Raw genomic sequence first — 25,470 nt, forward strand, 5'->3', positions numbered from 1 at the left:
GGCTTGATGGTTCTTTTACAAAGACTTTTCCATGTATATACATGGTCCGAACATTATTTGTAGCAATAAAATATTAATTATGTGACAGATGTAAAAAGATTTTAAAGATGACAGATGTAAAAAGATTTCAAAGATGCTGGTATGAAGCAATACCACAATAAATAGCAAAGAAAAGTAACCATCTGAAGAAGAGGTGTTTACCTTATGTGCATCAATTAGAACAATGCCTCCTTTCTCAAGTGGTTCCTTTGTTCCCATTAATAATTTTCCATCAAAATATCCTACTGCAAATGGTCTGTCTTCACTGAACCAAGCAATGCAAGTAATAGACACTAACAGGACAAAAAAAGACAAAAGAAAATGAAAGAAGATGTATTTGTTATGATCTGACTTGAAAGACAGACTAGAATGAATGTGGTGGCTACTGCCACCACTGCATTACACAAAATGTAGGCTTACAGCAGAGATTCTATTTCATGTTACCCACTTTAAAAATGTCATTTATAAGTGACAAAGACTACTCCCCCCCTTCTTTTTGGTGGTACTGGGGTTTGAACTCAAAGCCTCATACTTGCTAGGCAAGTGTTCCACCACTTAAGCCACTCTGCCAACTCTTTCATGTGTTGCGAATTTTAAAGATAGGGTTTCATGAACTATTTGCCTGGGCTAGCTTCAAACCTCGATCTTCCTGATCTCTGTCTGCCTCCCGAACAGCTAAGATTATAGGCATGACCCACCAGCACCTGGCCACTACCCCATTTTAAATTTTTCATTCTTTTTCTTTTTTTTTGTTGTTAGTACTACAAAAACTCCAGGGCTTTGTATATGCTAGGCAAATGCTCTACCACTTGAGCCATACCCCAGGTCATTTAGGTGGTTATTGAGAAAAAGAAACAAAATTGAATTCCCTGGTTGATTTTAAGTCACTGTTCCAGGCTATTTCTTTTTGGAAAGAATTTACCATGACATTGAGAAACAAAATAATGCAAGTCATAGAAAATTACCAGTCCTTCTTCTGCTTTAATATTCTCTACTCAGTGTGTTTCCATACTCTATCTATCCTAATAATCTGCATTAATTTTTCCTTCTTTAAGTATATGGAATGCTAAAACACAAGAAAAACAGGTAAAAAACAAAAAACAATCACAGTATCTATCTGGGAAAAATAGGGGAATGGAAAAAGACTAAATGGGAGAAAAATTTCTTATTCTATAACTCTCTAAACTTAATTTTTGAACCCAGTAAAGGTTATTACTTATTTAAAAAAACTAAGTTAAGCTGGGCACGAGTGGCTCATGCCTATAATCCTAGCTACTCAAGAGTCAGAAATCAAGAGGATCAAGGTTCAAAGCCAGCCCTGGGCAAATAGTTCATGACCCTATCTCAAAAATAACCAACACAAAAAAGGACTGGAGGAGTGACTCAAGTGGTAGAGCACCTGCCTAATAAGCATGAGGCCCTGAGTTCAAATCCCAGTGCTACCAAAAACAAAAAACTAAGTTAAAAAAAAAGAAAACCCCAAATAGACCACCAGGTAAGCAGGCACTATGACCTTTAAATTATTCCACTTCCTCCAAATAATTAACAAAAACTACTAATAAGATGCCTACCAAGTGAAAGGCACATAGTGAGAAAGTAAATGTAAGCAGACTTTCTATTATTTCTTGTCAAGAGCAGGAATCCAGCCTCTCACTTTTCCCCATGTTCTCAACTCTACTCATTTGGTAATGATTTTTATCTCTACCAGTGATTATTAGCTTTTTTCTCCTGGACAGTTCTAACATTCAAGAAGGATTTGGAACCTGATGTAAATGCTAAGTCATTTACACAAGGATGAATGACTGACATAACACTATTACACCTCATTTGGGCAGAGAGGTGTGGTAAGAGGTTGAAGAAAAATATTTTTCAGTTCAGTAATTAAAACGAAAGCACCAAGTGGAAAATTTAGAAATCAAAGCCAAAAGTAATATTCACTCAGCATTTTTAAAACCAAGAGCCAACAAGTACTCAATGAGAATTTTATAGAGATGATACTGGATAGGGTCAACCAAAATGTACAGGAGACACTCAAGAAATTCCAAGACAATAAAAATAGAGAATTTGAAAAAGCAAAAGAAGAAATAAAGGAAACCATAGAAGCACTGTATAAACACCAAAGTGAAAGAGAGAACACAATGAATAAATGGATAAATGAACTCAGGACAAAAATAGACAACAATAAAGAAGAAAACAGCCAGGATATGGAAAACCTCAGAAAAAAGAACGAAACAGAACTGCAAAACAAAACGGAAGGCCAATCCAGCAGAATAGAACAAACAGAAGACAGAATCGCAGAACTTGAAGATGAAATGGTAATTAAAGGAAAAACTGAAGAACTATTAATTAAACAACTCAAGACCTGTGAAAAGAAAATGCAAGAACTCACTGACTCCATCAAAAGACCAAACTTGAGAATCATGGGCATCGAAGAAGGAGAAGAGGTGCAAGCGAAGGGAATGCGTAATATATTCAACAAAATAATAACGGAAAATTTCCCAAATCTAGAGAAAGATATTCCCATACAAATGCAAGAGGCCTCCAGGACACCAAACAGACCAGATCAAAATAGAACTACTCCACGACATATCATCATTAAAACAACAAGTTCAGAAACTAAGGAAAGAATATTGAAGGCTGCAAGAGAGAAAAAACAAGTAACATACAAAGGTAAACCCATCAAAATCACAGCAGACTTCTCAACAGAAACATTAAAAGCAAGAAGAGCGTGGGGTGAGATCTTCCGGGCACTGAATGAAAATAACTTCAACCCCAGGATACTCTACCCAGCAAAGCTATCATTCAAAATAGATGGAGCAATAAAAGTCTTCCATGATAAGCAGAAACTAAAACAATATGTGACCACAAAGCCACCATTACAAAAGATTCTGCAAGGGATCCTGCACACAGAAAGTGACACCCAACTTAACCATGAAAAGGCAGGCAGCACCAAACCACAGGATAAGAAAAAGCAAGACAGTAGAGAGTAACATCAAGTTAGGTACACACAATCAAACCTTCAAACAACTAAGATAACTAAATGGCAGGAATCACCACATACCTATCAGTACTAACACTTAATGTTAATGGACTTAATTCACCCATCAAAAGACACCGTTTGACAAAATGGATTAAAAAAGAAGATCCAACAATTTGTTGCTTACAGGAGACTCATCTCACCGACAGAAATAAGCATATGCTTAGGATGAAAGGCTGGAAGAAGATTTACCAAGCCAATGACCCCCGAAAACAAGCAGGAGTAGCAATACTTATCTCTGACAAAGTAGACTTCAAACCTACATTGATCAAACGAGATAAAGAAGGACATTCCATACTAATAAAAGGGGAAATAGACCAAAAGGAAATAATAATCATCAATCCGTACACACCCAATGTCAACGCACCCAATTTCATCAAACATACCCTGAAAGACCTAAAAGCATATATAAACGCCAACACAGTGGTTGTGGGAGACTTTAACACTCCATTATCATCAATAGATAGGTCATTCAAACAAAAACTCAATAAAGAAATCCAAGATCTAAAATATGCAATAGATCAAGTGGACCTAGTAGATGTCTACAGAACATTTCATCCAACTTCTACACAATATACATTCTTCTCAGCAGCCCATGGAACCTTCTCCAAAATAGATCATATCCTAGGGCACAAAGCAAGCCTCAGCAAATATAAGAAAATAGAAATAATACCATGCATACTATCTGACCACAATGCAGTAAAAGTAGAACTCAACAACCAAAGTAAAGACAAAAAACATGCAAACAGCTGGAAACTAAATAACTCATTACTTAATGAAGAATGGATCATCGATGCAATAAAAGAGGAAATTAAAAAGTTCCTAGAAGTCAATGAAAATGAAAACACAACCTACCGGAACCTATGGGACACAGCTAAGGCAGTCTTGAGAGGAAAGTTTATAGCCATGAGTGCATATATTAAAAAGATTGAAAGATCCCAAATCAATGACCTAATGATACATCTCAAACTCCTAGAAAAACAAGAACAAGCAAATCCCAAAACAAATAGAAGGAGAGAAATAATAAAAATAAGAGCTGAAATTAACGAAATAGAAACCAAAAAAACCATAGAAAGAATTAATGAAACAAAAAGTTGGTTCTTTGAAAAAATAAACAAGATCGATAGACCCCTGGCAAACCTGACTAAAATGAGGAGAGAAAAAACCCAAATTAGTAGAATCAGGAATGCAAAAGGGGAGATAACAACAAACACCATGGAAGTCCAGGAAATCATCACAGACTACTTTGAGAACCTATATTCAAATAAATTTGAAAATCTAAAAGAAATGGACAGATTTCTAGATACATATGATCATCCAAAACTGAACCAAGAGGAAATTAATCACCTGAATAGACCTATAACACAAAATGAAGTTGAAGCAGCAATCAAGAGTCTCCCCAAAAAGAAAAGTCCAGGACCTGATGGATTCTCTGCTGAATTCTATCAGACCTTTAAAGAAGAACTGATACCAACACTCCTTAAACTGTTCCGTGAAATAGAAAGGGAAGGAAAACTGCCAAACACATTTTATGAAGCCAGTATTACACTTATCCCAAAACCAGGCAAAGACACCTCCAAAAAGGAGAACTATAGGCCAATCTCCTTAATGAACATTGATGCAAAAATCCTCAACAAAATAATGGCAAATCGAATTCAGCAACACATCAAAAAGATTATTCACCACGACCAGGTAGGCTTCATCCCAGGGATGCAGGGGTGGTTCAACATACGAAAATCAATAAACGTAATAAACCACATTAACAGAAGCAAAGACAAAAACCACTTGATCATCTCAATAGATGCAGAAAAAGCCTTTGATAAGATCCAACATCATTTCATGATAAAAGCTCTAAGAAAACTAGGAATAGAAGGAAAGTTCCTCAACATTATAAAAGCTATATATGATAAACCTACAGCCAGCATTATACTTAACGGAGAAAAATTAAAACCATTCCCTCTAAAATCAGGAACCAGACAAGGATGCCCACTATCTCCACTCCTATTCAACAGAGTACTGGAATTCCTAGCCAGAGCAATTAGGCAAGAAGAAGGAATAAAAGGAATACAAATAGGTAAAGAAACTGTCAAAATATCCCTATTTGCAGACGACATGATCCTATACCTTAAAGACCCAAAAAACTCTACTCAGAAGCTTCTAGACATCATCAATAGCTATAGCAAGGTAGCAGGATATAAAATCAACATAGAAAAATCATTAGCATTTCTATACACTAACAATGAGCAAACGGAAAAAGAATGTATGAAAACAATTCCATTTACAATAGCCTCAAAAAAAATCAAATACCTAGGTGTAAACCTAACAAAAGATGTGAAAGACCTCTACAAGGAAAACTATACACTTCTGAAGAAAGAGATTGAGGAAGACTATAGAAAGTGGAGAGATCTCCCATGCTCATGGATCGGTAGAATCAACATAGTAAAAATGTCGATACTCCCCAAAGTAATCTACATGTTTAATGCAATTCCCATCAAAATTCCAATGACATTCATTAAAGAGATTGAAAAATCTACTGTGAAATTTATATGGAAACACAAGAGGCCACGAATAGCCAAGGCAATACTCAGTCAAAAGAACAATGCAGGAGGTATCACAATACCTGACTTCAAACTATATTACAAAGCAATAACAATAAAAACAGCATGGTACTGGCACAAAAACAGACATGAAGACCAGTGGAACAGAATAGAGGATCCAGATATGAAGCCACACAATTATGAGCAACTTATCTTTGACAAAGGAGCTAAAACTATACGATGGAGAAATAGCAGCCTCTTCAACAAAAACTGCTGGGAAAACTGGTTAGCAGTCTGTAAAAAACTGAAACTAGATCCATGTATATCACCCTATACCAAGATTAACTCAAAATGGATCAAGGATCTTAATATCAGACCCCAAACTCTTAAGTTGATACAGGAAAGAGTAGGAAATACTCTGGAGTTAGTAGGTATAGGTAAGAACTTTCTCAATGAAACCCCAGCAGCACAGCAACTAAGAGATAGCATAGATAAATGGGACCTCATAAAGCTAAAAAGCTTCTGTTCATCAAAAGAAATGGTCTCTAAACTGAAGAGAACACCCACAGAGTGGGAGAAAATATTTGCCAATTATACATCAGACAAAGGACTGATAACCAGAATATACAGGGAACTTAAAAAACTAAATTCTCCCAAAACTAATGAACCAATAAAGAAATGGGCATGTGAACTAAACAGAACTTTCTCAAAAGAAGAAATTCAAATGGCCAGAAAACACATGAAAAAATGCTCACCATCTCTAGCAATAAAGGAAATGCAAATTAAAACCACACTAAGATTCCACCTCACCCCTGTTAGAATAGCCATCATCAGCAACACCACCAACAACAGGTGTTGGCGAGGATGCGGGGAAAAAGGAACCCTCTTACACTGTTGGTGGGAATGTAGACTAGTACAACCACTCTGGAAAAAAATTTGGAGGCTACTTAAAAAGCTGGACATCGATCTACCATTTGATCCAGCAATACCACTCTTGGGGATATACCCAAAAGACTGTTACTCCAGAGGCACCTGCACATCCATGTTTATTGCGGCACTATTCACAATAGCCAAGTTATGGAAACAGCCAAGATGCCCCAGCACTGACGAATGGATTAAGAAAATGTGGTATCTATACACAATGGAATTTTATGCAGCCATGAAGAAGAACGAAATGTTATCATTCGCTGGTAAATGGATGGAATTGGAGAACATCATTCTGAGTGAGGTTAGCCTGGCTCAAAAGACCAAAAATCGTATGTTCTCCCTCATATGTGGACATTAGATCAAGGGCAAACACAACAAGTGGATTGGACTATGAGCACAGGATAAAAGCGAGAGCACACAAGGGAGGGGTGAGGATAGGTAAAACACCTAAAAAACTAGCTAGCATTTGTTGTCCTTAATGCAGAGAAACTAAAGCAGATAAATTAAAGCAACTGAGGCCAATAGGAAAAGGGGACCAGGAACTAGAGAAAAGGTTAGATCAAAAAGAATTAACCTATAAGGTAACACCCACGCACAGGAAATCAATGTGAGTCAATGCCCTGTATAGCTATCCTTATCTCAACTAGCAAAAACCCTTGTTCCTTCCTATTATTGCTTATACTCTCTCTACAACAAAATTAGAGATAAGGGCAAAATAGTTTCTGTGGGGTATTGAGGGGGGGAGCGGGAGGGGGTGGAGTGGGTGGTAAGGGAGGGGGTGGGGGCAGGGGGGAGAAATGACCCAAGCCTTGTATGCACATATGAATAATAAAAGAAAAATGAAAAAAAAAAAAAAAGAATGTAAAAAAAAAAAATAAAACCAAGAGCCAAAAAACTCTTGGTATATTTGGTTTTACAAGATACTCTCTTAACTAGACCCGAATGCAGTCATTTACCATCCTTTCGATAGCAGTGTTCCAGTTCTCGACGGTGCATGGTGGACACATCAACAACTTCAATCAGTCCTAGAGATCCATCCATCCGCCCCACCAACAGTAACTCTGGGGATTCTCCAGACCAAGCTGTAGCTGGACCCTCTTCTGGCCAAGCAAGAGCAGATACCCAGTGAGGCTGAATATCTACTAATCCTTTTCCTCCTACAGAGGAAGAAAATATAAACGAATTGTTATTGAGTTCTTTAAAAACAAAATCACTACTAAATTTATTAATACATTCAATGCAGTCTCCCATTCCATAATAGCCTACTAATCAGTAAGTCGGTGAAGACAGGATCCTTTATTTATATACACATACATCATCATCAGGTTAAGCTTTTCTGTAATTATTAGTAAGACAAAATGGTAGTTTTATAGAAAAGGACATAAAGGAAAAAATTTAGTGACAAATCAAGCACATAGTCCTTTCCTAATAATTACTGAAAACCCAATTAATACAAGTAATTTACCTACAGCTAAGGCTAACTATTCCTCGAATATATAAAAGTGAACAAAAATACTAAAAAGCCCCAAGTACAATAATTTTTTCTTTTCCAGAGAAGTATAAGTCAACAAGAATTAATATCTCTGAAATAAACATGAAGAACAGAAATATTTCCAGTGATTCAAAAGACTACACAACTCAAAATTCAGTGACGACTACTAATACTTCTCCCCAAACCCTTAGTGGTACATGAAAAGAGTTTTTAGTTTACTACTACTAGCTTAGTTGAAACTTCTAGAAAGAAAAGTCAGGAAATGAGCATTTCCTCTAATTTTAAACCATACTGTGCCATTGATTTTTACAATTGTTGAATAGCTCATTAATTTCAAGATAAAGAAAAATCACTACTTGGATTTAGAAAGCTAAAAGAAAGGCTTAAAAAGTACTTTCAACAATTTATTAGTCTTTACAAGAGTCTTACCATTAACTTGCCAAATATTCACCATCTTTTCCAAAGCCCCAGCTAGATATTTGCCACTGATACTCCAAGAAACAGGTGAAAAACTTGGATCGCTGGGTGACCCAAGGCTTTCTTCGGCATCTCCTTCCCTATAATGTAACAGACATGAATGGAATTCATTACCCAAAAGTAAACTAAATATCAAACCTTAAAATAAGGGTTTTGTATAGACTAGGGTATATTATAGTAGATTTTCATTTCAAAAGCTTTCTTAGTAGTGTTTGACAATCACACCTTTGCTAGTATTTGTCATCATGTGAAAAATATGGAATTACAAGAGAATGATACTTGCACCCTTCCTCATTTAACTAGCACATAATTTGTCAGCAAAGACATTCAAAATTTGTATAGGTTGTACACATGATTTTTATTCAGAGCACACTGATTTCTGTTTAATCTCTAGGGAAGTCCTATAACTGGTCATTATTTTAAAATGTAACATTCTGATTCAGAAGCAATGTAATTACCCTAATTCCTAAATAACCTTTAAAGACTGATGAAAAATTAACCTACTGTTCTAAATTTAGATAGTTTAAAATTACATTTCCTGAATTGCTATCCTCAAAAGATAAAAATACACATTGGAGATATAGTAACACTATTCTAAAAGAAAAGTCTTTAAAACTTTAGTGACAAATTAACTACATTTACACAACCAAGATGAGGCAGGTTTAGGATTCTCTTTAATTTTACACAGGTGGTATCAGTACTCACAATCTGTTGAACACACAGGTCTGTTGTAGTGAATATTGTTTCTTGGTAACATTCCACACCCGAATGGTGCCATCATTACCACTTGTAGCCAAGAGACCTTTTTTATTACACCAAACACATGTCATTACCTAGAAAAATTAAAAAAGATAAATACGGCAATATTCAAGTAAGTTTTGATTCAAATGATTTTATCATTTGAAAAAGTAATATCAAATTAAAAAAAATAACCATTAAACCATAAAAGAAAAGTGTCTGTCTATCTTATAGTTCAAATATGCAGTCTCATTTTTTTCTAAATGGCTTGCCATATTCCTATTTGAAGAATAGCTTTAAAGTACTATGCTCAAACTCATTTGAATTACCTGAGACCTACTAAGATCTTGACAAAATGCTTACTTAATTCAATAAAACACAAATATTTTTCATATGTTCTATAAAATAACACAAACTAGTGATTTTAAAGTTGGTTAAGTAATACAGTTCAGTCTTCACTTCCTAAATATACTTATCACTATTCCAGAGGCCCAGTGGGTTACATTAAAATAGGCCAATTACTTTTCCTTTAGTATAGATAAGTCTTCATCTTTAGTGAAGCAATTTTTTCTCATTTCTCTTCTTATTCTCCAATTTGCACACTATTATAGTAATGAAGTATAGAAAGAAAGTAGAGTTGCTAACTACCAGGCAAATACTATTAATTGTGTGTGGGGTAGGGAGAAGAAGGGAGAGAAAGAGACAAACAAGCAGAAAGAAGAGACACAGAGGGAGACAGATACAAGAGACACTGAGGCTAAACTCTGAGGTGCTCAGAGACTATTTTATCTTTTATAGGTGATTAACACACTTTATATTCAAAATACATACTCTGTTCTGATGAGCCTCCAGTTTGATAAAGGAGCATTTTCTGAGATCTCCTCCCATATCAGCGAGTGTTTGTGGAGCAGTTTGGTTATCACGGTCATGTGCAGCAAGAGTGCACACGAGTTGTTGAGCAGCCCATTGCCTATGCTGTGAGGACAGCCTGGAGGAGAGGCAGCAGGCTGCCAGGGCATTAGCCAGCTCCAGAGGGCCTACAGCAGAAGGATCATAGGAAGGATGGGCATACAATTGGGCAATTAAACCTGCTTAAACAAAACAATGAAATGATGCCCAGGTAAGAGCTGGTGGTGATGAACAAACAAAAATGGGTTAACCCATTTCTTTTTAAGAATTAGTACTTTTGCAAGCAATTGTTTTACTAAGAAAAATATATAGATAAATCAATAGATACACAAGATACAAAGCATTCATCTCACATCAAATTCTATAATAAATATGACTCACTGCAAATGAACATTTCATTATACATCAATAAATATTCTTTGCTCTAAGGATTCAGTACCCTGGGTATATAGCAGAAATAATTTTAAGGCCCAGGCAAAGAAAGAATGCCCTTAAGAATATTGGTTTTGCTTTTGCTGTTCAAAGAGGATCTTGACTAAACACGTCAGTGGTAGGGCATGTGCTTAGCATCACAAGACTCTAGGTTCAATCCCCAGTACCAAAAAAGGGGGGAGGGGGAAAAAAAAAAAGAGGATCTTAACACACAACCTGTCAAACAACCTGACTGATGGATCCAAAAGCCCATCTCTCTTGGCTAAATGGTCTTAATAAAAAGAAGGGTAGACAGTCATGATTAAGTAATCCTTTCAAAGTGGTATCTTCTTATAACACTACGTTTATCTAAATTTTATTACTCAAACAGGATTATTATCTATGGTGACTGAAACTATACTCTATAACTATACTAATTTGGTACATTTTCTAACAGCTGTTTCCATACAGAGTGAAAAACATAGTTCTTTTATGTTTTAACCTTAAGTTTACATGTTATGTAATTTATCACATACAACAAATGCAAAAACACATCGTTTAAAGCATAAATCAAGTTGATTAGAAGACTGTCTTTAAATAGTATGAAACCTACCTTTTTTTTCTACTTCTGACTTATCATAATTAGGTCTCAGTTTGGCTCCTTTGTCTGCTAGTAATGCCACAAGGGCCTGTGTTACAACAAAGTTTGGAGAGGTTACAAGCTTATTCTCTTCAGCTATTCCTCGGAGAAAGCTGGGTAAAAACTTTCGCTGAATTGGATCATCGACAGTGGTTAGATTTACACCTGTTGCAGCAGCAATCAAGTTCTGAAGAGGAAATGGGAACAAACAGGTTTAATTTTTACATATAATTCTGGAACAAAAAGAATTTATTTAAAAAGGTCCTTCAAGGAGGAATAAGCAACGCAATGGGAACACACCAAAGCTAGATTACCTGTGTACACAACTGCACCAGCAGTTTTGCAGCACTAGGAGTGTTTGATGCCAGACATCCCACTGCTGTGCTCAGATAGGCCAGGCAAGAAATGGGCTTGCTGGCCTTGCTGTGACCACCTCGTGAACGTTCTGAGGAGCTTACTGTGGCAGAAGGGCTGGTGGAGAGGCCAGCTCTTCCTGCTGCAGCCAAGCACATTAACCGGACCAGCGTTCGGATATCTGTTAGCCCCAGAGACTCAAGACCAGCAGCCAGGCTACAACTGGAACCACTGCCAGGAAAGAAAGACATTTCAGATAGATAAATAGATTTCATGAGGGACTATTCGAAATCCACTCTTCCATCCACAGCATCAACAACCAAAATAAATGAAAGCTGTGTTCCATCACTAGTTATTTACATCCTAATAGATATCAAAAACACGGGAAGCCAGGCATGGTGGTACATGCCTGTAATCCTAGCACTCCAAAGGCTGGAGCAGGAGGATCTCAAGTTCAAGGCCAGAGTAAGCTACATCGTGAGACCATGCCTCTAAAAAGCAAAAAACAAAGGTGAGCAATGGCTCACCCCTATAATCCCAGCTACTCAAGAGGTGGAGTTTGGGAGGATCATGGTTCAAGGCCAGTCCAGCCAAAAAGTTAGTGAGACTCCATCTCAGCCAATAAGCTGGGCAAGGTGGCACACACCTGTGATCCCAGCTACTTGGAAGATGAAGTTTGCCAGATCCCATCTCAAACAATAAGCCAGGCAAGGTGATACACGCCTGTGGTCCCAGCTAGTCATGAGGCTGTAGGTAGGAGGAATGAAGTCTGAGGTCAGTCCCAGGAAAAAATGGGAGATACTACCTGAAAAATAGCTAAAGTAAAAAAAGTCTGGCAGCATGGCTCAAGAAGTAGAGTACCTGCCTACAAGCATGAGACCTTGAGTCCAAACTCCAGTACAACTAAACAACACCACTATGCAAGCTAGAAACCGTTCTCTAAACTTTGTGTCATTTTAACAAATATTAGTGCATATATAAAGTATCACTGAATTACTACAGTATAACATATAGGAACATTCACAAAACATGTATTTTCACAACCTGAACTTCCCCAAGTAACTACCCTCCAGATCAAGAAACAGAACACAACCAACACCTCAGAAGCCTGCTTTGGGCTCTTCTCAGTCACAATGCCCTCAAAAGTAACCACTGCCTGACTTCTAAAGTCATAAATTAGCTTTGTCAATTTTTCATCTTTATATAAATTGAATAATAAAGTATGTACTCTTTTTGTGACTGGCTTCTTTTGCTCAGCATTAAGTTTATAAGCTTCATCCATGTGGTTGCATTAATAGTTTATTTTCATTGGCATATAAATTAAACCTACCATAATCCATTTATCCATACCGATGACAAATCAGATGGTTTCTAGCACGAGGCTATTATGTCATGAATGCTCTTGCTTTTGGTACCCAGAAGTGGAATTCTGGGCCACAGAGTATGTTCATGTTCAACTTCACTTGCTACAGAACAGTTTTCCAAAGCAGTTGTACCAATTTATTTTCTTAACAGCAGTGTATGGGAGTTTTAGGTATTTCATAGCCTATGTTCACTACCCTTTCCAAATCTTTTCGATTTTAGCCATTCTAGTGGATGCATAATAGTGTATCATTGGGTTTTAATTTTCAATTCTCATAAGAGGTTGGCCATCTTTTAATATTTAATAGCCATTTGAAGATGCTCTTTTTTGTGAAGCATTTCTTAAAGTTTTGCCGATTTTTCTTTGGAATTAGATATCTGTCTTTATCTTATGATTTATAGGAATTCTTTACATATTGTTGGTTGTATGCATTGCTAATATTATCTCCCATTCTGTGGTTTGTTTTTTTCTTTTTTATTATTCTTATTCTTAACATTTTTTGAGAGCGTCTCAAGCCAGGCCAGTGGTGCCTGCCCAGTGGTTCAGGCCTATAATACCAGTACTTGGGAGGCTAACCACGCATTACATAGCAGCCCTGTTAAAAAACAGAACATAACAAAGGACCAATCTTTACTGTCCTCTGGCTGGCCTCAAACTCAAGATCCTCTTGTCTCAGCCTCCTGAGTGCTAGAATTACAGGCATGCATTACCAGGCCCAGTGTCTTTTTACATTTGATTTACAGTTTGATTTGTGACAGTGGTATACCCTTCAGAACAATGAGGAAATGATCTTTTCAGTAACCAGGGCAGTGTGAGGTGGTTCATCCATATAGGAAACGAGAAAATAGGTCTTGGTCCCAACAGCACACTATATAAACCAAATAATTCCAAAATTCCTCTAAGATTTAAATGTGAAAGGTAAATCAATGAAGTTTCTAGACGATAACAGACATACAAGAACTTATTCTTGATCTTGGGACAGGGAGATTTTTCTTAAGCAAGTCACAAAGGGTATCCATAATAAAGAAAAAAGACTGGTAAAGTGGACTGCATTAAAATAGAAAATTTATGTATTGATGACTATGTCTAACATCTTTCAACCAGCAGTATATAGTCAAGTTTGAGAATTCTACCTCAGGGCTGGTGGAATAGCTCAAGCAGTAGAATGCCTGCATATCAAGTGTGAGGCCCTGAATTTAAACCCCAGTACCACCAAAAAAAAAATTCTATCTTGCCCTCCCACATTACATCAGACACCTTTCTAATATATACCAGAAACTAAGTCAGCATCATTTGACACAAAATAACACTTACCTGACTGAGAGAAGAGACAGGGCTCTCATGACCATGGTTCGAGCTAGAAGAACCTGTGCAGCAGCAGTCACTCTCCTGAGAGCCACCACCCGGTCATGAGGGTTTGCGAGGGCTGCTGCCTGTTCTCCCAATGTTATTCTTCCAGAGGAACTCTTTTCTACAGAACCATGGCAACCTAGAAAATAGAATTGTGTTTAATTCTCCACAAAGTAAGGAAAAAAAAAAGGATCTGGACTGCTGAAACATTTTCTTATTTTACACAGGTTCCTGCATGCAAGAAAATATAATAAACCAATGTATTTTGCTCATCTAGAACTAGTAGAAAATTCCTTAAGAAAAACTTAGATATTTTCAAGTTAACAACCTATTATAGGAGAAATTTTCTATTAAATACATTTTCGTTTTTGCTCATTTTGTTCATGTGTCACTTCTACTGATGTTAATATATAAGGAAAGATAGTTTTTAAAATATGCTTTGAGTACACACAAAGATTTAAGTCACCAATTGTCTCAAATCTTTATTTTATATTGCCTACAAAATTATCACTCTCTCACCCAAAGGAAAAAAACTGCACAATAATTTTTAGTTACAGAATGTTCGTATCATGTTTTAAAAATCTTTACTCATAGCCAGGGGCAGTGGCTCACACCTGTAATCCTAGCTACTCAGGAGGCAGAAATCAGGAGGATTGTGGTTCAAAGCCAGCCTGGGCAAACAATTCATGAGACCTATCTAACAAATCCATCACAAAAAAGGGCTGGTGGAGTGGCTCCAGGTGTAGGTCCTGAGTTCAAACCTCAGTACAATTAAAAAAAAAAAATCTTTCCTCATATATTCTAAATCCTTTTTAATCACTTCAATACTTCATAAATACAGAAAATCAAATTATAATACCATTATTATATATACTTTTAAAATGTTAAAACAAATGATTAAAGAGACTTGATAGGGAGAGACAATGTTAAACCAGCACTCTTCCTACTTAACTCTCTAGGAAACAAATTAAAATACATGATAAAGTCAATACAAATTAGCATTTCAGTTTACCTATTTGCATCAAAGTCTCTTCCATACTGTTGGTAGCTGTGACCATTGCTACTGATGCTCCCAGTGGGTCGCTGTCAGGGAATTGAACTGGTTCTGGTACAATTCGCCTGTCATTTAAACCGAGTGGTCCAGAAAGCAATTCAAATTCTTCTTCACCTGTTAGCTTTTCATCTTCATCAACATCTAACATGTCCCAGTCTTCTGAAATTTAAATAAATGTATGGCATGTAAATATAAACATGACATAGTTCTGCCAACAAAGGTTATTGTAAGATACAGCTACAATGTGGATGGATTTAAAGTCCAGTTCCCACAAAATGAACTATGGTACCATCTCCTGGTAACCTGACCAAACTACATTCCTGAAGCATAATGAGACTGGACTCTAAAGGAAAAGGAAGCCAGTATAACACAATCCACTGAAAGCAATAGGAAATGGTACAGATGATCATGGAGGCTTCATAACTGACAAACTTTCTTGTTGTGTGGTCACAGTTCTTAACCCTGACCACAATCATTAGGAAATGAGTTACTTCAAGAAAATGAGTGCTCCAGAAAAATTAATGCTCAACTTTTTTTATTTTTTACTTCCCACAATTAAGATGAAAATTTAAAATGCGTATCTTATTCTTAGTTTGAAAAGAAATATGCCAAACAGAAATTAACATTCTGCATTTGAACTTAGGTCCTTTTTCCTTTCACTTCCAAACTGGGGCTGTTGCTATCAAACTATCTTGAATTTTTTTTAGGGAAAGTTCAAGTTAATATATACATAAATACAAACACACATGATGGTAAATTTTAGTAACAGATGTTAAGCAAGGAGTATATATAAAAATACACATAAAATAAAGCTCTGAAAACAAACAACTACCTTCGTACACACTGTCCTGCTTGCCAATTAGATCTGGAGCTTGTCCCTTGTACCTGCACCAAACATGAAGAACATTGTGTTTTTATATAAAACAGTTAGTACCCAAAATGCAAATTAAGTCATTAGAATATTTTAAGAGTTCATTAATAAAGCAGGACAAAATTAAAGTGTTTCATGTTATGGGATAAATGTAATAAAAACTGCTAGATGTATGTACACACATGCTTATAAATCAATGACCATTTTACTAAGCAACTGGGGAAATTTCTGGTCACCTACAACTCTTTTAATCAAACTCTATTCCACAAAACCTTAAAGATTAAATAGTTGACAATAAGGGCAAAAAATCTTACTCATTAGAGAATAAGGATGTAAAGAAATATTTTCATGGAAACTCATTTAAATAGAACAGTCTATTTAAAAAAAAAAAAGGTCTTTTTTGGGGAGGGTACTACGATTTGAACTCAGGGACTTGCACTTGCTATGCAAACACTCTACCACTTGAGCCATATCCCAGCCCTTTTGCTTTAGTCATTTTTTTAGAGAGAGTCTCACACTTTTTGCCTGGGCTGGCTTGGATTGTGATCTTCTAACCTATGCCTCCCAAGTAATTAAGATTATGGAACTGAACCACCACACCCAGCTTGTTTGCTGAGACAGGGGTCTCACTAACTTTTTGCCTAGATTGGTCTCAAACTTTGATCCTCCCAATCTCTGCCTCCTGAGAGGCCAGAATTATAGGTATAAGCCACTGCACTCAGCCTAAGATAAAGGTTTTGAGATGCCAGAAATATGGTGGTAAATGTCAATTAAAAATTTTACCATATGTCTCCTAAAGGTTAAGGCAAGGGTTTAGACTACAACTTGCCATCCTGTCGAAGGTTAACACAATCAAACTCCAGTAAAGGACCTACCACCATGCCTTTATGCCTGGACTCTCAATAGACCCTGAAAGGTTCCCAGATCTGCTGAGAACATGAATTCCTCAACCTCCTCGCATGGAAAATAAACATAGTTTCCACATTTTAAGGTATGAGATGTTCTCATTCAAAGGGTCTGGATATCTACACAATTTCAAGGTACCTTTCAGAATTTGTTGTCTTGGATTTGGTCTTCAGTGCTAAGTACTTCTCCCTACAGCTGCCACAGAGTAGGTAGTATGGATTTCCACTCCCACATTCACCGCCGAACCAGCCATCCACATAAGAGCCATTGCTACGATAGCCCTGGCGGTTTGCACTGCGCCCGCATCCTGGGTGGTTTCTCTTCATGTGCTGATTGAAGCTGACAACACTGCACTCACACAGTTCACACACTACCACTTCTTCCCTGTCTTCAGACTCACAGACATGCTGCACAAAACAATTTCATATCAAATTATTAGTCAGTTTAACATAAAATCAAGAGGTATGCAGATTATTTGTGATATTACACTAACTACTGGGCTTAAACATCTTAGAATATTGCAAGATGGTTGTTACTGCTACAGAAAAATTTTCTTTCAAATCAGAATTCACACCATGCAACCTCAAGATGTTCTATACCCTCACTCATTCCCATAAGTTAAAATATAAGTAAATGATTATCCTGATAAACGAATTAACAAAATAATTTGTCTGATCAAACCAATTAAAAAATATTCTCTAGTGAAAATAACTTCTTTTTATCTGGTCATAAAATGCACATCTATTTCCTGAATTTCTGAGAAAAGTCATTAGGATCCGTTTATCTTATTAACTTGGTGGATTCTCCATAAAACTTACATCTATGAGCATTTTTACAGTCTCCCTACTATAAAAACATAATGCTAAACAATGTATACATACAAACCCTAGGTACCCTGTCCCTGGATGGAGGTATTTACAAAATCTGGGTGGGCAGTAGTTCCCAGAATGAGGCATTAGTGTTTAAATGGAACCTATGAAGGAGAAGAGCATGCATTCAGATAGCAACGTGAACACAGCATCCATATTACATAAGTCAGCAGCATCTACTGGGGCCTGATGCCAATTTGGAAATCTATCTTTGACATCACATAGAAATATTACCACAATATGGCTCTATTTATCTAGTATGGAAGGAAGCAGTAAATTGCACACAGAAAGCAACAAGACTTTTTCTTATGAGTCTGAAGCTATCAAAGCAACCTCAAGCATTAAAGACGATAGCTTTTTTAGAGATTTCAACTCTATCAAGGCTGCTGTTAGTAAGCTGGAAGAATAGCGGGGCAGGAAAATAAGTCAGAGCAGCCCCCGCTGCAGTCACACACACCCAGGTAGGCCAATCCAGTACCTCTGGGATCCACATTCCCAGAATATCATTTTCACTGGTCAGGTCTTGTCCAAACATAGCTTCCATTGCTTCATCATCAAGATCAATTTCCAATTCCTCATCTAAATTAAAGTCATACAACGCCCCTGGGTCTTGCTGTAAAGATACTCCTTCTCTCCGACTTTGATTCCTGTGGGCCTGCACAGAGCGGTATAACCCCGCTCAGAACAAAACAAAAAAAAGCATTTTATTTGCATGAATAAAATAATCCTGAATATTTTTCCAGATCTTAACTGGCATACATGCACACAAGAACTTATCTCAGCTGGTTTCTTGGATCCTAGACCACAAACTTTGAATTATACCTATCATGTTTGTTTCCTCTCCTATAAAATGGAGATAATAGCACTCATATCTCATGCATGATCTACTGACAAGTTTAAATAAGATGGACATGCAAAATTCTTTATAATGTTAGCTATGTAGAAAAAACACTCAATAAATGTTAGCTGTTATTACTCTTTCAGGTTTATTTTTAAAAAATCAGTTCACCTTCATTTTATGGTAAACACTTATATTTTATGTGGCAATCTCAATTCCTTTCTCACTATTCCCATAAACAACTGAATCATCTCTTATGTTCTAATATTTCAATGGCCAAATTTTGACTGGACAAATCACATATTCCAGTTTCTTGATTGGAAAATACATTCCATACAACCTGTATTTCACATGCCAAAATATAATCCCAGAAGAATTTACTAATGTATTGACACCATTTATTTTTGTTTATCTAGGGTCATAAAGTACAACGGAAAAACCAGTACCTACTTTGTTTTAGGTACAATGTCTTTTCCAGATTCTTCTCACCACTTGATGCTAAATATTAAACATGTATCATCACTTTTTAAACTGTAACTGATTGAGGCAGAGGGAGCAGTTTCAAAACTTCTTAAAACCTACATGTGGCCAATATAGCCTTTTGCATCCAGAGGGATCTTAAAAACCTATGAATGTATGTTGTGATTTTGATTAAGTAAAATTATGTAAATGTGTAGAGAGTTATATGCAAATAGTTGTTCTGCTGATGTGGAAGGGCTGAGTACTCATTATCATCAGTTTATCAGTTTACATATTCTTTAGTTGGCATCTTCTTTAATGTTGCTTTTACATTGATTTTAAAATAGAATCTTTCACTAAAATTAGGATGTGAAACATATAATTACCTGCTCTTGCTAGCAATGTGCGAGCTGCTAAATCAAACTTGTGCCTTCTTGTTACTGTTGAGCGACCTCTAGTTGGTGGGCCACTTCCAGAAGCTGCATTCTCTGTATGATCCAGATTGTCAGGGCTACAAATGCAAGTTTAAAAGCAACACAAATTTTTGAAAGCCATCATAAAAAGAAAGCAAATATGCAAATATGCAAGCTTGCTTGTGGTACTACTCCCCCTTCTACCCCAAATTTTTCATAAAACTTTTTTTTGAGGAGGGGTGGAGTTTGCTGGGGATTTAACCCAGGTCTCTTGCATATTGAAGCACCATTCATCTACCACTGAGCTCTATCCTCAGCCTATAAAACTTTGAAACAGATCTTTTGTCCTTTGTAAAGCTCCTAAATTAAGAATATATCATATACTGTGCCCTGAGCAACAATTTTATCTTATTTTTAATTCTGCCAACAGTGAAATGATGCTTAATTCATTTTCAAATTCAAATGAGATCAGGGATAGGAATGCGGCTCAGTGGTAGAGCATTTGTTTAGCACATGTGAGGCTCTGGGTTCAATCCCTAAAAAAAAGAAAAAAATTTCAAATTATCAAACATGACCTTAACTAAATCCTAAATGATTATATACATAAAATTTGAAATGACTGGGAATCCTTGCCTAGGAAAAACTGCCATTTCAAAATAAATTATAAGCTTGTTAGAAAAGTCTACATGTTACATAAGATACAAGTCTTGATAACCATAGGACTCTGTGGTTAAAAGAAAAATAAAGATCTAATTCATAACAAGTGATGAGAACGAAAAGGTTTTAGGGAGAATTTTAGACTTTTATTATACCTTATTTTAGGTAAGCATAATCTCAGAATTCTTTTTACAATTTAAAAAAGGGACATATTATACTAAATATTAAAAACTATAGAAGAAACCGTAAATATAATTACATGAAGACAGAAAAGTCAATTTCTATCAAATGCATTAAGTAAATCAATTTCTAATATTAACATAAACATTCTATTATCACTTATGAAATTGTTTTATCAGCATATTTATTTTATATTAAAATAGAATAAATTCTAATTTTCAGTTCCCTTTTTTTCATCTAAATTTTACATAAAATTTAAGAATTTATTTCTGTCCAAAAAAACATCCATTCATATCAAAATGTGTCATCTCAGTTTTATCCCTCACAGAAAGCTAAGATTATGACTAAAATGCCCATCTTTTCATAGTCCTATAGTTAATAACTTTACACACCACAAAGGGAAATAAATGGTGCTTTGGAGGCACCATTGGAATAGAAATAAAAAAACTGTAATTTTACCTTTCACTAAACCCTTCCTCCATTTCAGCAGCATCAGCTGACGGTATATCTCCTGGTGACTGTAAATAACAGGGATCATTTGACTTTCCACCACTGCCCAGAACTGTTGCTCCATGCCTGGTGTCTGATGTGCTGCCTGGCTGGGGCTCTTCCTCATCCTCATGCCCAGGGTGCTCTATCATCCACATAGCAAGAACAGTGATATTCTGGGCATCAGCCTCTCCTCGAGCACCTGAACACAGGGAAAAATGTGTGATACTGAATCTGAATGAAGTAATTAGGTTTTTATAATATCAATTTAAGAGTGGTTTTTCTGATGCCCCTGTAACTGATCTGGTGTTAAAAATCTTACTGAGTTTAATGACCTCTTAAAAACATGTTGCCTCTATTCACAATAACCAGGTTATGGAAACAGCCAAGATGCCCCACTACTGACGAATGGATTAAGAAAATGTGGTATCTATACACAATGGAATTTTATGCAGCCATGAAGAAGAACGAAATGTTATCATTCGCTGGTGATTGGAGAACATCATTCTGAGTGAGGTTAGCCTGGCCCAAAAGACCAAAAATCGTATGTTCTCCCTCATATGTGGACATTAGATCAAGGGCAAACACAACAAGGGGATTGGACTATGAGCACATGATAAAAGCGAGAGCACACAAGGGAGGGGTGAGGATAGGTAAGACACCTAAAAAATTAGCTAGCATTTGTTGCCCTTAACACAGAGAAACTAAAGCAGATAACTTAAAAGCAACTGAGGCCAATAAGAAAAGGGAACCAGGAACTAGAGAAAAGGTTAGATCAAAAAGAATTAACCTAGAAGGTAACACCCACGCACAGGAAATCAATGTGAGTCAATGCCCTGTATAGCTATCCTTATCTCAACCAGCAAAAACCCTTGTTCCTTCCTATTATTGCTTATACTCTCTCTACAACAAAATTAGAGATAAGGGCAAAATAGTTTCTGCTGGGTATTGAGGGGGTGGGCGGGAGAGGGAGGGGGCGGAGTGGGTGGTAAGGGAAGGGGTGGGGGCAGGGGGGAGAAATGACCCAAGCCTTGTATGCACATATGAATAATAAAAGAAAAAAAAACATGTTGCCTTCAGTAAAATAGGACTTCTCAAATCTACAGATACTAATATAAAAAAATTTATCCTACCTGTAGCCTCCATGGCTTTGGCAATCTGCCGAAGAGAGAACCCCATTTCCAGCAGGGGGACTGCAATTGCTGGAGGAGGAGGAGAAGTTGAAAGTCTGCTGCTTGGGTCTGACAGGGCTGAGGCAAAAGAAAGAGAAGCATGGGCCTAAGTGTCACTACATACCATGGGTAAAGTGTACTCACAGTACCCACAGTTATCCAGTTTGCTAGTACTATCCAAATTTAATATAATTTCCTCTACTAAAACTATGCTAAATATATGACCAAATGTGACTAAACTTATTGTAGCAATATAAGAGTTTTCATACAGGTAAGCCTATTAGTAATATAAATTAACCTGCTGAAAATTTCTTTAAAATTTTCTTATTTTGCATCATTTCCCATTTATGAAAAATTTATAAGAATAGTACAAATATCTCATTTTCTCCTGAACTACTGTAGATAAGCAGCAGATACTTCATCTCCCCTTAACATATTAATAGCAACTTCAACAAATAAGGATATTCTCCAGTATAACCACAACACAGCCAGCAGAGTTAGGGAACTGAGTGCCATCATGTAATCCAGACTGTTCTACTTTCACCAAATTCCCTAAGGATGCTCTTTACAGAAAATGATCCAATCCAGGATCATCTTTGCATTTTACTTGGCTATCAAGTTGATTTCCTTCAGCTGCTTTGATACTTTGAAGATTATGGGCCAATGTTTTTGTACAATATCCCTAGTTTGGGTTTCTCTGATGTTTCCTCATGATTACATTCGGATTATGCTTTTAAGCAGGAGTATCACAAAAAGTGACACTGCCTTCTTCTCAATGAATATTCTCTCTTTTGTAGCACTAGGGTTTTGAACTCCTGCTTGCTACCACTTGAGCCACATCCTCAGTCGTTTTTCACTTTAGTTATTTTTTTGGATAGAGTCTTACATTTTTGTCTAGGACCACCCTGAGACCACAATCCTCATACCTATGCCTCCTGCATAGCCAGTACTACAGATGTGTACCACTATACCTGGCTTATTTGTTTAGACAGCTGTCTCAATAACTTTGGGCTGGCTTTGAACTGCAATCCTCCTGATCTCTACCTCCCAAGTACCTGGGATTACAGGTGTACCTGGTCCTTCTCATTACATTCTATTAGATGATACACAATTTCAATTTGTCCCATTACTGGTGATATTAAGTTTGCTCACTTGAGTTAGGTGGTATCTGCCATATTTCTCCACTATAAGGTTACTCTTTTTTTTCTTCCTTTGGAACTAATAAATATTCATGTGGAAGTATCATAATAATATGTTAACATCCCATTCCTCATCAAAGTTTCACTTACAAGCATCCATTTATATTTAATGGCTGAATTATTTCTATGATGATTTTCTAATTCTATCTTTTTTTTTTTTTGGCAGTACTGAGGATTGAACCCAGGGCTTTGTGCTTGGTAGACAGGCGTTATACCACTTGAGCCACTCCACCAGCCCTTTTGGTTTTTTTGCTGGTTGTTTTTGAGATAGGGTCTTGCTTTATGCCTGGGCTGGCCTGTAGTATGATCTTCCTATTTATGCTTTCCCATGTAGCTGAGGATGACAAGCACACACCACTACTTCCAGGCATTGGTTGAGATGGGGGATCTCGAGGACTTTTTGCCTGGCCTGGAAGCTCGATTCTCCCAATCTCTACCTCCTAAGTAGCTAGGATTACAGATTTGAGTTGCTGTGCCTGGCCATCATCCCTTTTTGATTCATCAGTTGATATTCCACTCCAGGACAAGGCTTCTCCTTTTTCCATAAGAAAAAAAAAGTATGAGCTTATATATTGTATTCATGAGTATTATCTGTTATTATTATGATTACTTATTTTGATGCCCCAAACTTCTCAGAAGCAGTCAAGTGCAGTCCCTTCCAGCCATTTCTATATCCTTTAGGTAAGTGCTTATTCTCTTAGTACAAGTTATTTTAGGCTCATCATTTCTCCCAAGAGATTTGGGTTCCTTTTAGTAGAGAACAGGTAAGAAGACAAAACTAGGCTGTAGATGTACTTTTTAAAAAATGAAATATCACTGCTTCCAGGCCGTCTCATTGGACACTGCTAAAGGATACCCTCTTCACACTGCTTGATTCTGATATCTGGTACTGGGACAGAGGGACATTTTCCACTCCACTCAGACTCTAATGTTCTAAACAGACTACTCCCCAACACAAGGAGTCCTTCTAATCCAAATCTGGCTTTGACAGCTGACTCTAGGTTATCATTATCACATACCTCCCCAAACCCTGCTGGCTACTTAATTTATCCCCACAATAAGTAAAGGGAGAAAAGGGGAGAGGGGAAGAGGAGGAAAGAAGGAAGAGAAGATACTTTTGCTTAAAAATAACACTAGTGAAATGAGACAGATGATAAATTAGAGAAAAATATTAAAACAGGTATTTAAAATACAGTGGAACCTCAATATTTGCAGAGGCCTTCATTGTGAATTTCCCTATTTGATAAAATTTATCTCTAATCCCAAATCAATATTCATGTGCTTTTGTGGTCATTTGCAGATAGGGTTCAAAATGGAAAACAAAATGAATCTCCTAAAAATGAGTTCTCAGCTGAAGTCAAACAAGGTGATGTTTGCCTTCTTGTGTCAGCTCTCATATTGTAAACAAGTGGCCCTTTTCATAGTCTATGTAGTGTCACAATTTTTGCATTTTTCTACTTTTTATTGGTGATGTCACTATTTAAAGTGGCCCCCAAGCATAGTGCTAAAGTGTTGGTTACAGTGTTTCTAAGAACAAGAAAGCTGCAGCATGTAGAAAAAAGTAACATATTACATAAGCTTCATTTATGCGTAAGTTATAGCTTTCTTGGCCATGAATTCAATGTCAATGAACCAACAGTAAATATTAAATATGGTGTCTTTAAGTAGTAAGAAACATAAAATAAGGCTATATAATGGCCAGTTAATGAAAATATGACCAGATGTTCACAGGAACCTAACCTTGTATTTCCCTAAGTGATTCAATGCTCATTGTCTTTCTAAAACACAACTATTGCTAATAATGAGAATCAATACATGCTATTTCATGTATTCAGTAAGGCAAAGACTATATTAAAAAGATATGGGGGGAAAACAACCAAATAAAATTTTTAGAGATGAAAACTAGTGTCTGAATAGAAAAATACACTGGATGAGATTAACAGATCAGTCACTGCAGAAGCAAAGATTAATGAATTAGAAGACACAGCAATAAAGATTATCCAAAATGAGTAACAATTACAGGGCTTATAACATTATTTAGAAGCCAAATATCTAACAACAAAGTATAAATGCTGAGAGAGGGAAAATA

The 25,470-nt window shown here is 36.6% G+C and overlaps 1 protein-coding gene across 14 annotated transcripts in view; it reads right to left on the bottom strand.

Annotated features, from left to right (window-relative positions):
- The window catches only part of Herc1 (HECT and RLD domain containing E3 ubiquitin protein ligase family member 1), a 218,121-nt gene that overhangs the window by 31,295 nt on the left and 161,356 nt on the right, over positions 1–25,470 (bottom strand). For 11 of the 14 annotated variants that reach the window (XR_012445504.1, XM_074066147.1, XM_074066154.1 and 8 more), the window contains 15 exons: positions 22,144–22,260; positions 20,981–21,212; positions 19,658–19,782; positions 18,432–18,652; positions 17,240–17,512; positions 16,161–16,209; positions 15,287–15,487; positions 14,239–14,413; positions 11,522–11,792; positions 11,181–11,394; positions 10,079–10,335; positions 9,215–9,342; positions 8,462–8,589; positions 7,497–7,697; positions 202–332 (listed from right to left, as the gene is read on the bottom strand). Coding sequence is in view for 13 of the 14 variants with exons in the window: in XM_074066147.1 (XP_073922248.1) it covers positions 202–332; positions 7,497–7,697; positions 8,462–8,589; positions 9,215–9,342; positions 10,079–10,335; positions 11,181–11,394; positions 11,522–11,792; positions 14,239–14,413; positions 15,287–15,487; positions 16,161–16,209; positions 17,240–17,512; positions 18,432–18,652; positions 19,658–19,782; positions 20,981–21,212; positions 22,144–22,260 (2,723 nt within the window). In the remaining variant the exon portion in view is untranslated. The remainder of the gene's footprint in view (positions 1–201; positions 333–7,496; positions 7,698–8,461; positions 8,590–9,214; positions 9,343–10,078; positions 10,336–11,180; positions 11,395–11,521; positions 11,793–14,238; positions 14,414–15,286; positions 15,488–16,160; positions 16,210–17,239; positions 17,513–18,431; positions 18,653–19,657; positions 19,783–20,980; positions 21,213–22,143; positions 22,261–25,470) is intronic. The other 3 variants (XM_074066158.1, XM_074066153.1, XM_074066149.1) reach the window with 2 other exon arrangements.

This window comes from Castor canadensis, chromosome 2, assembly GCF_047511655.1.
Source record: "Castor canadensis chromosome 2, mCasCan1.hap1v2, whole genome shotgun sequence".
NCBI classification, from domain to species: Eukaryota; Metazoa; Chordata; class Mammalia; order Rodentia; family Castoridae; genus Castor; species Castor canadensis.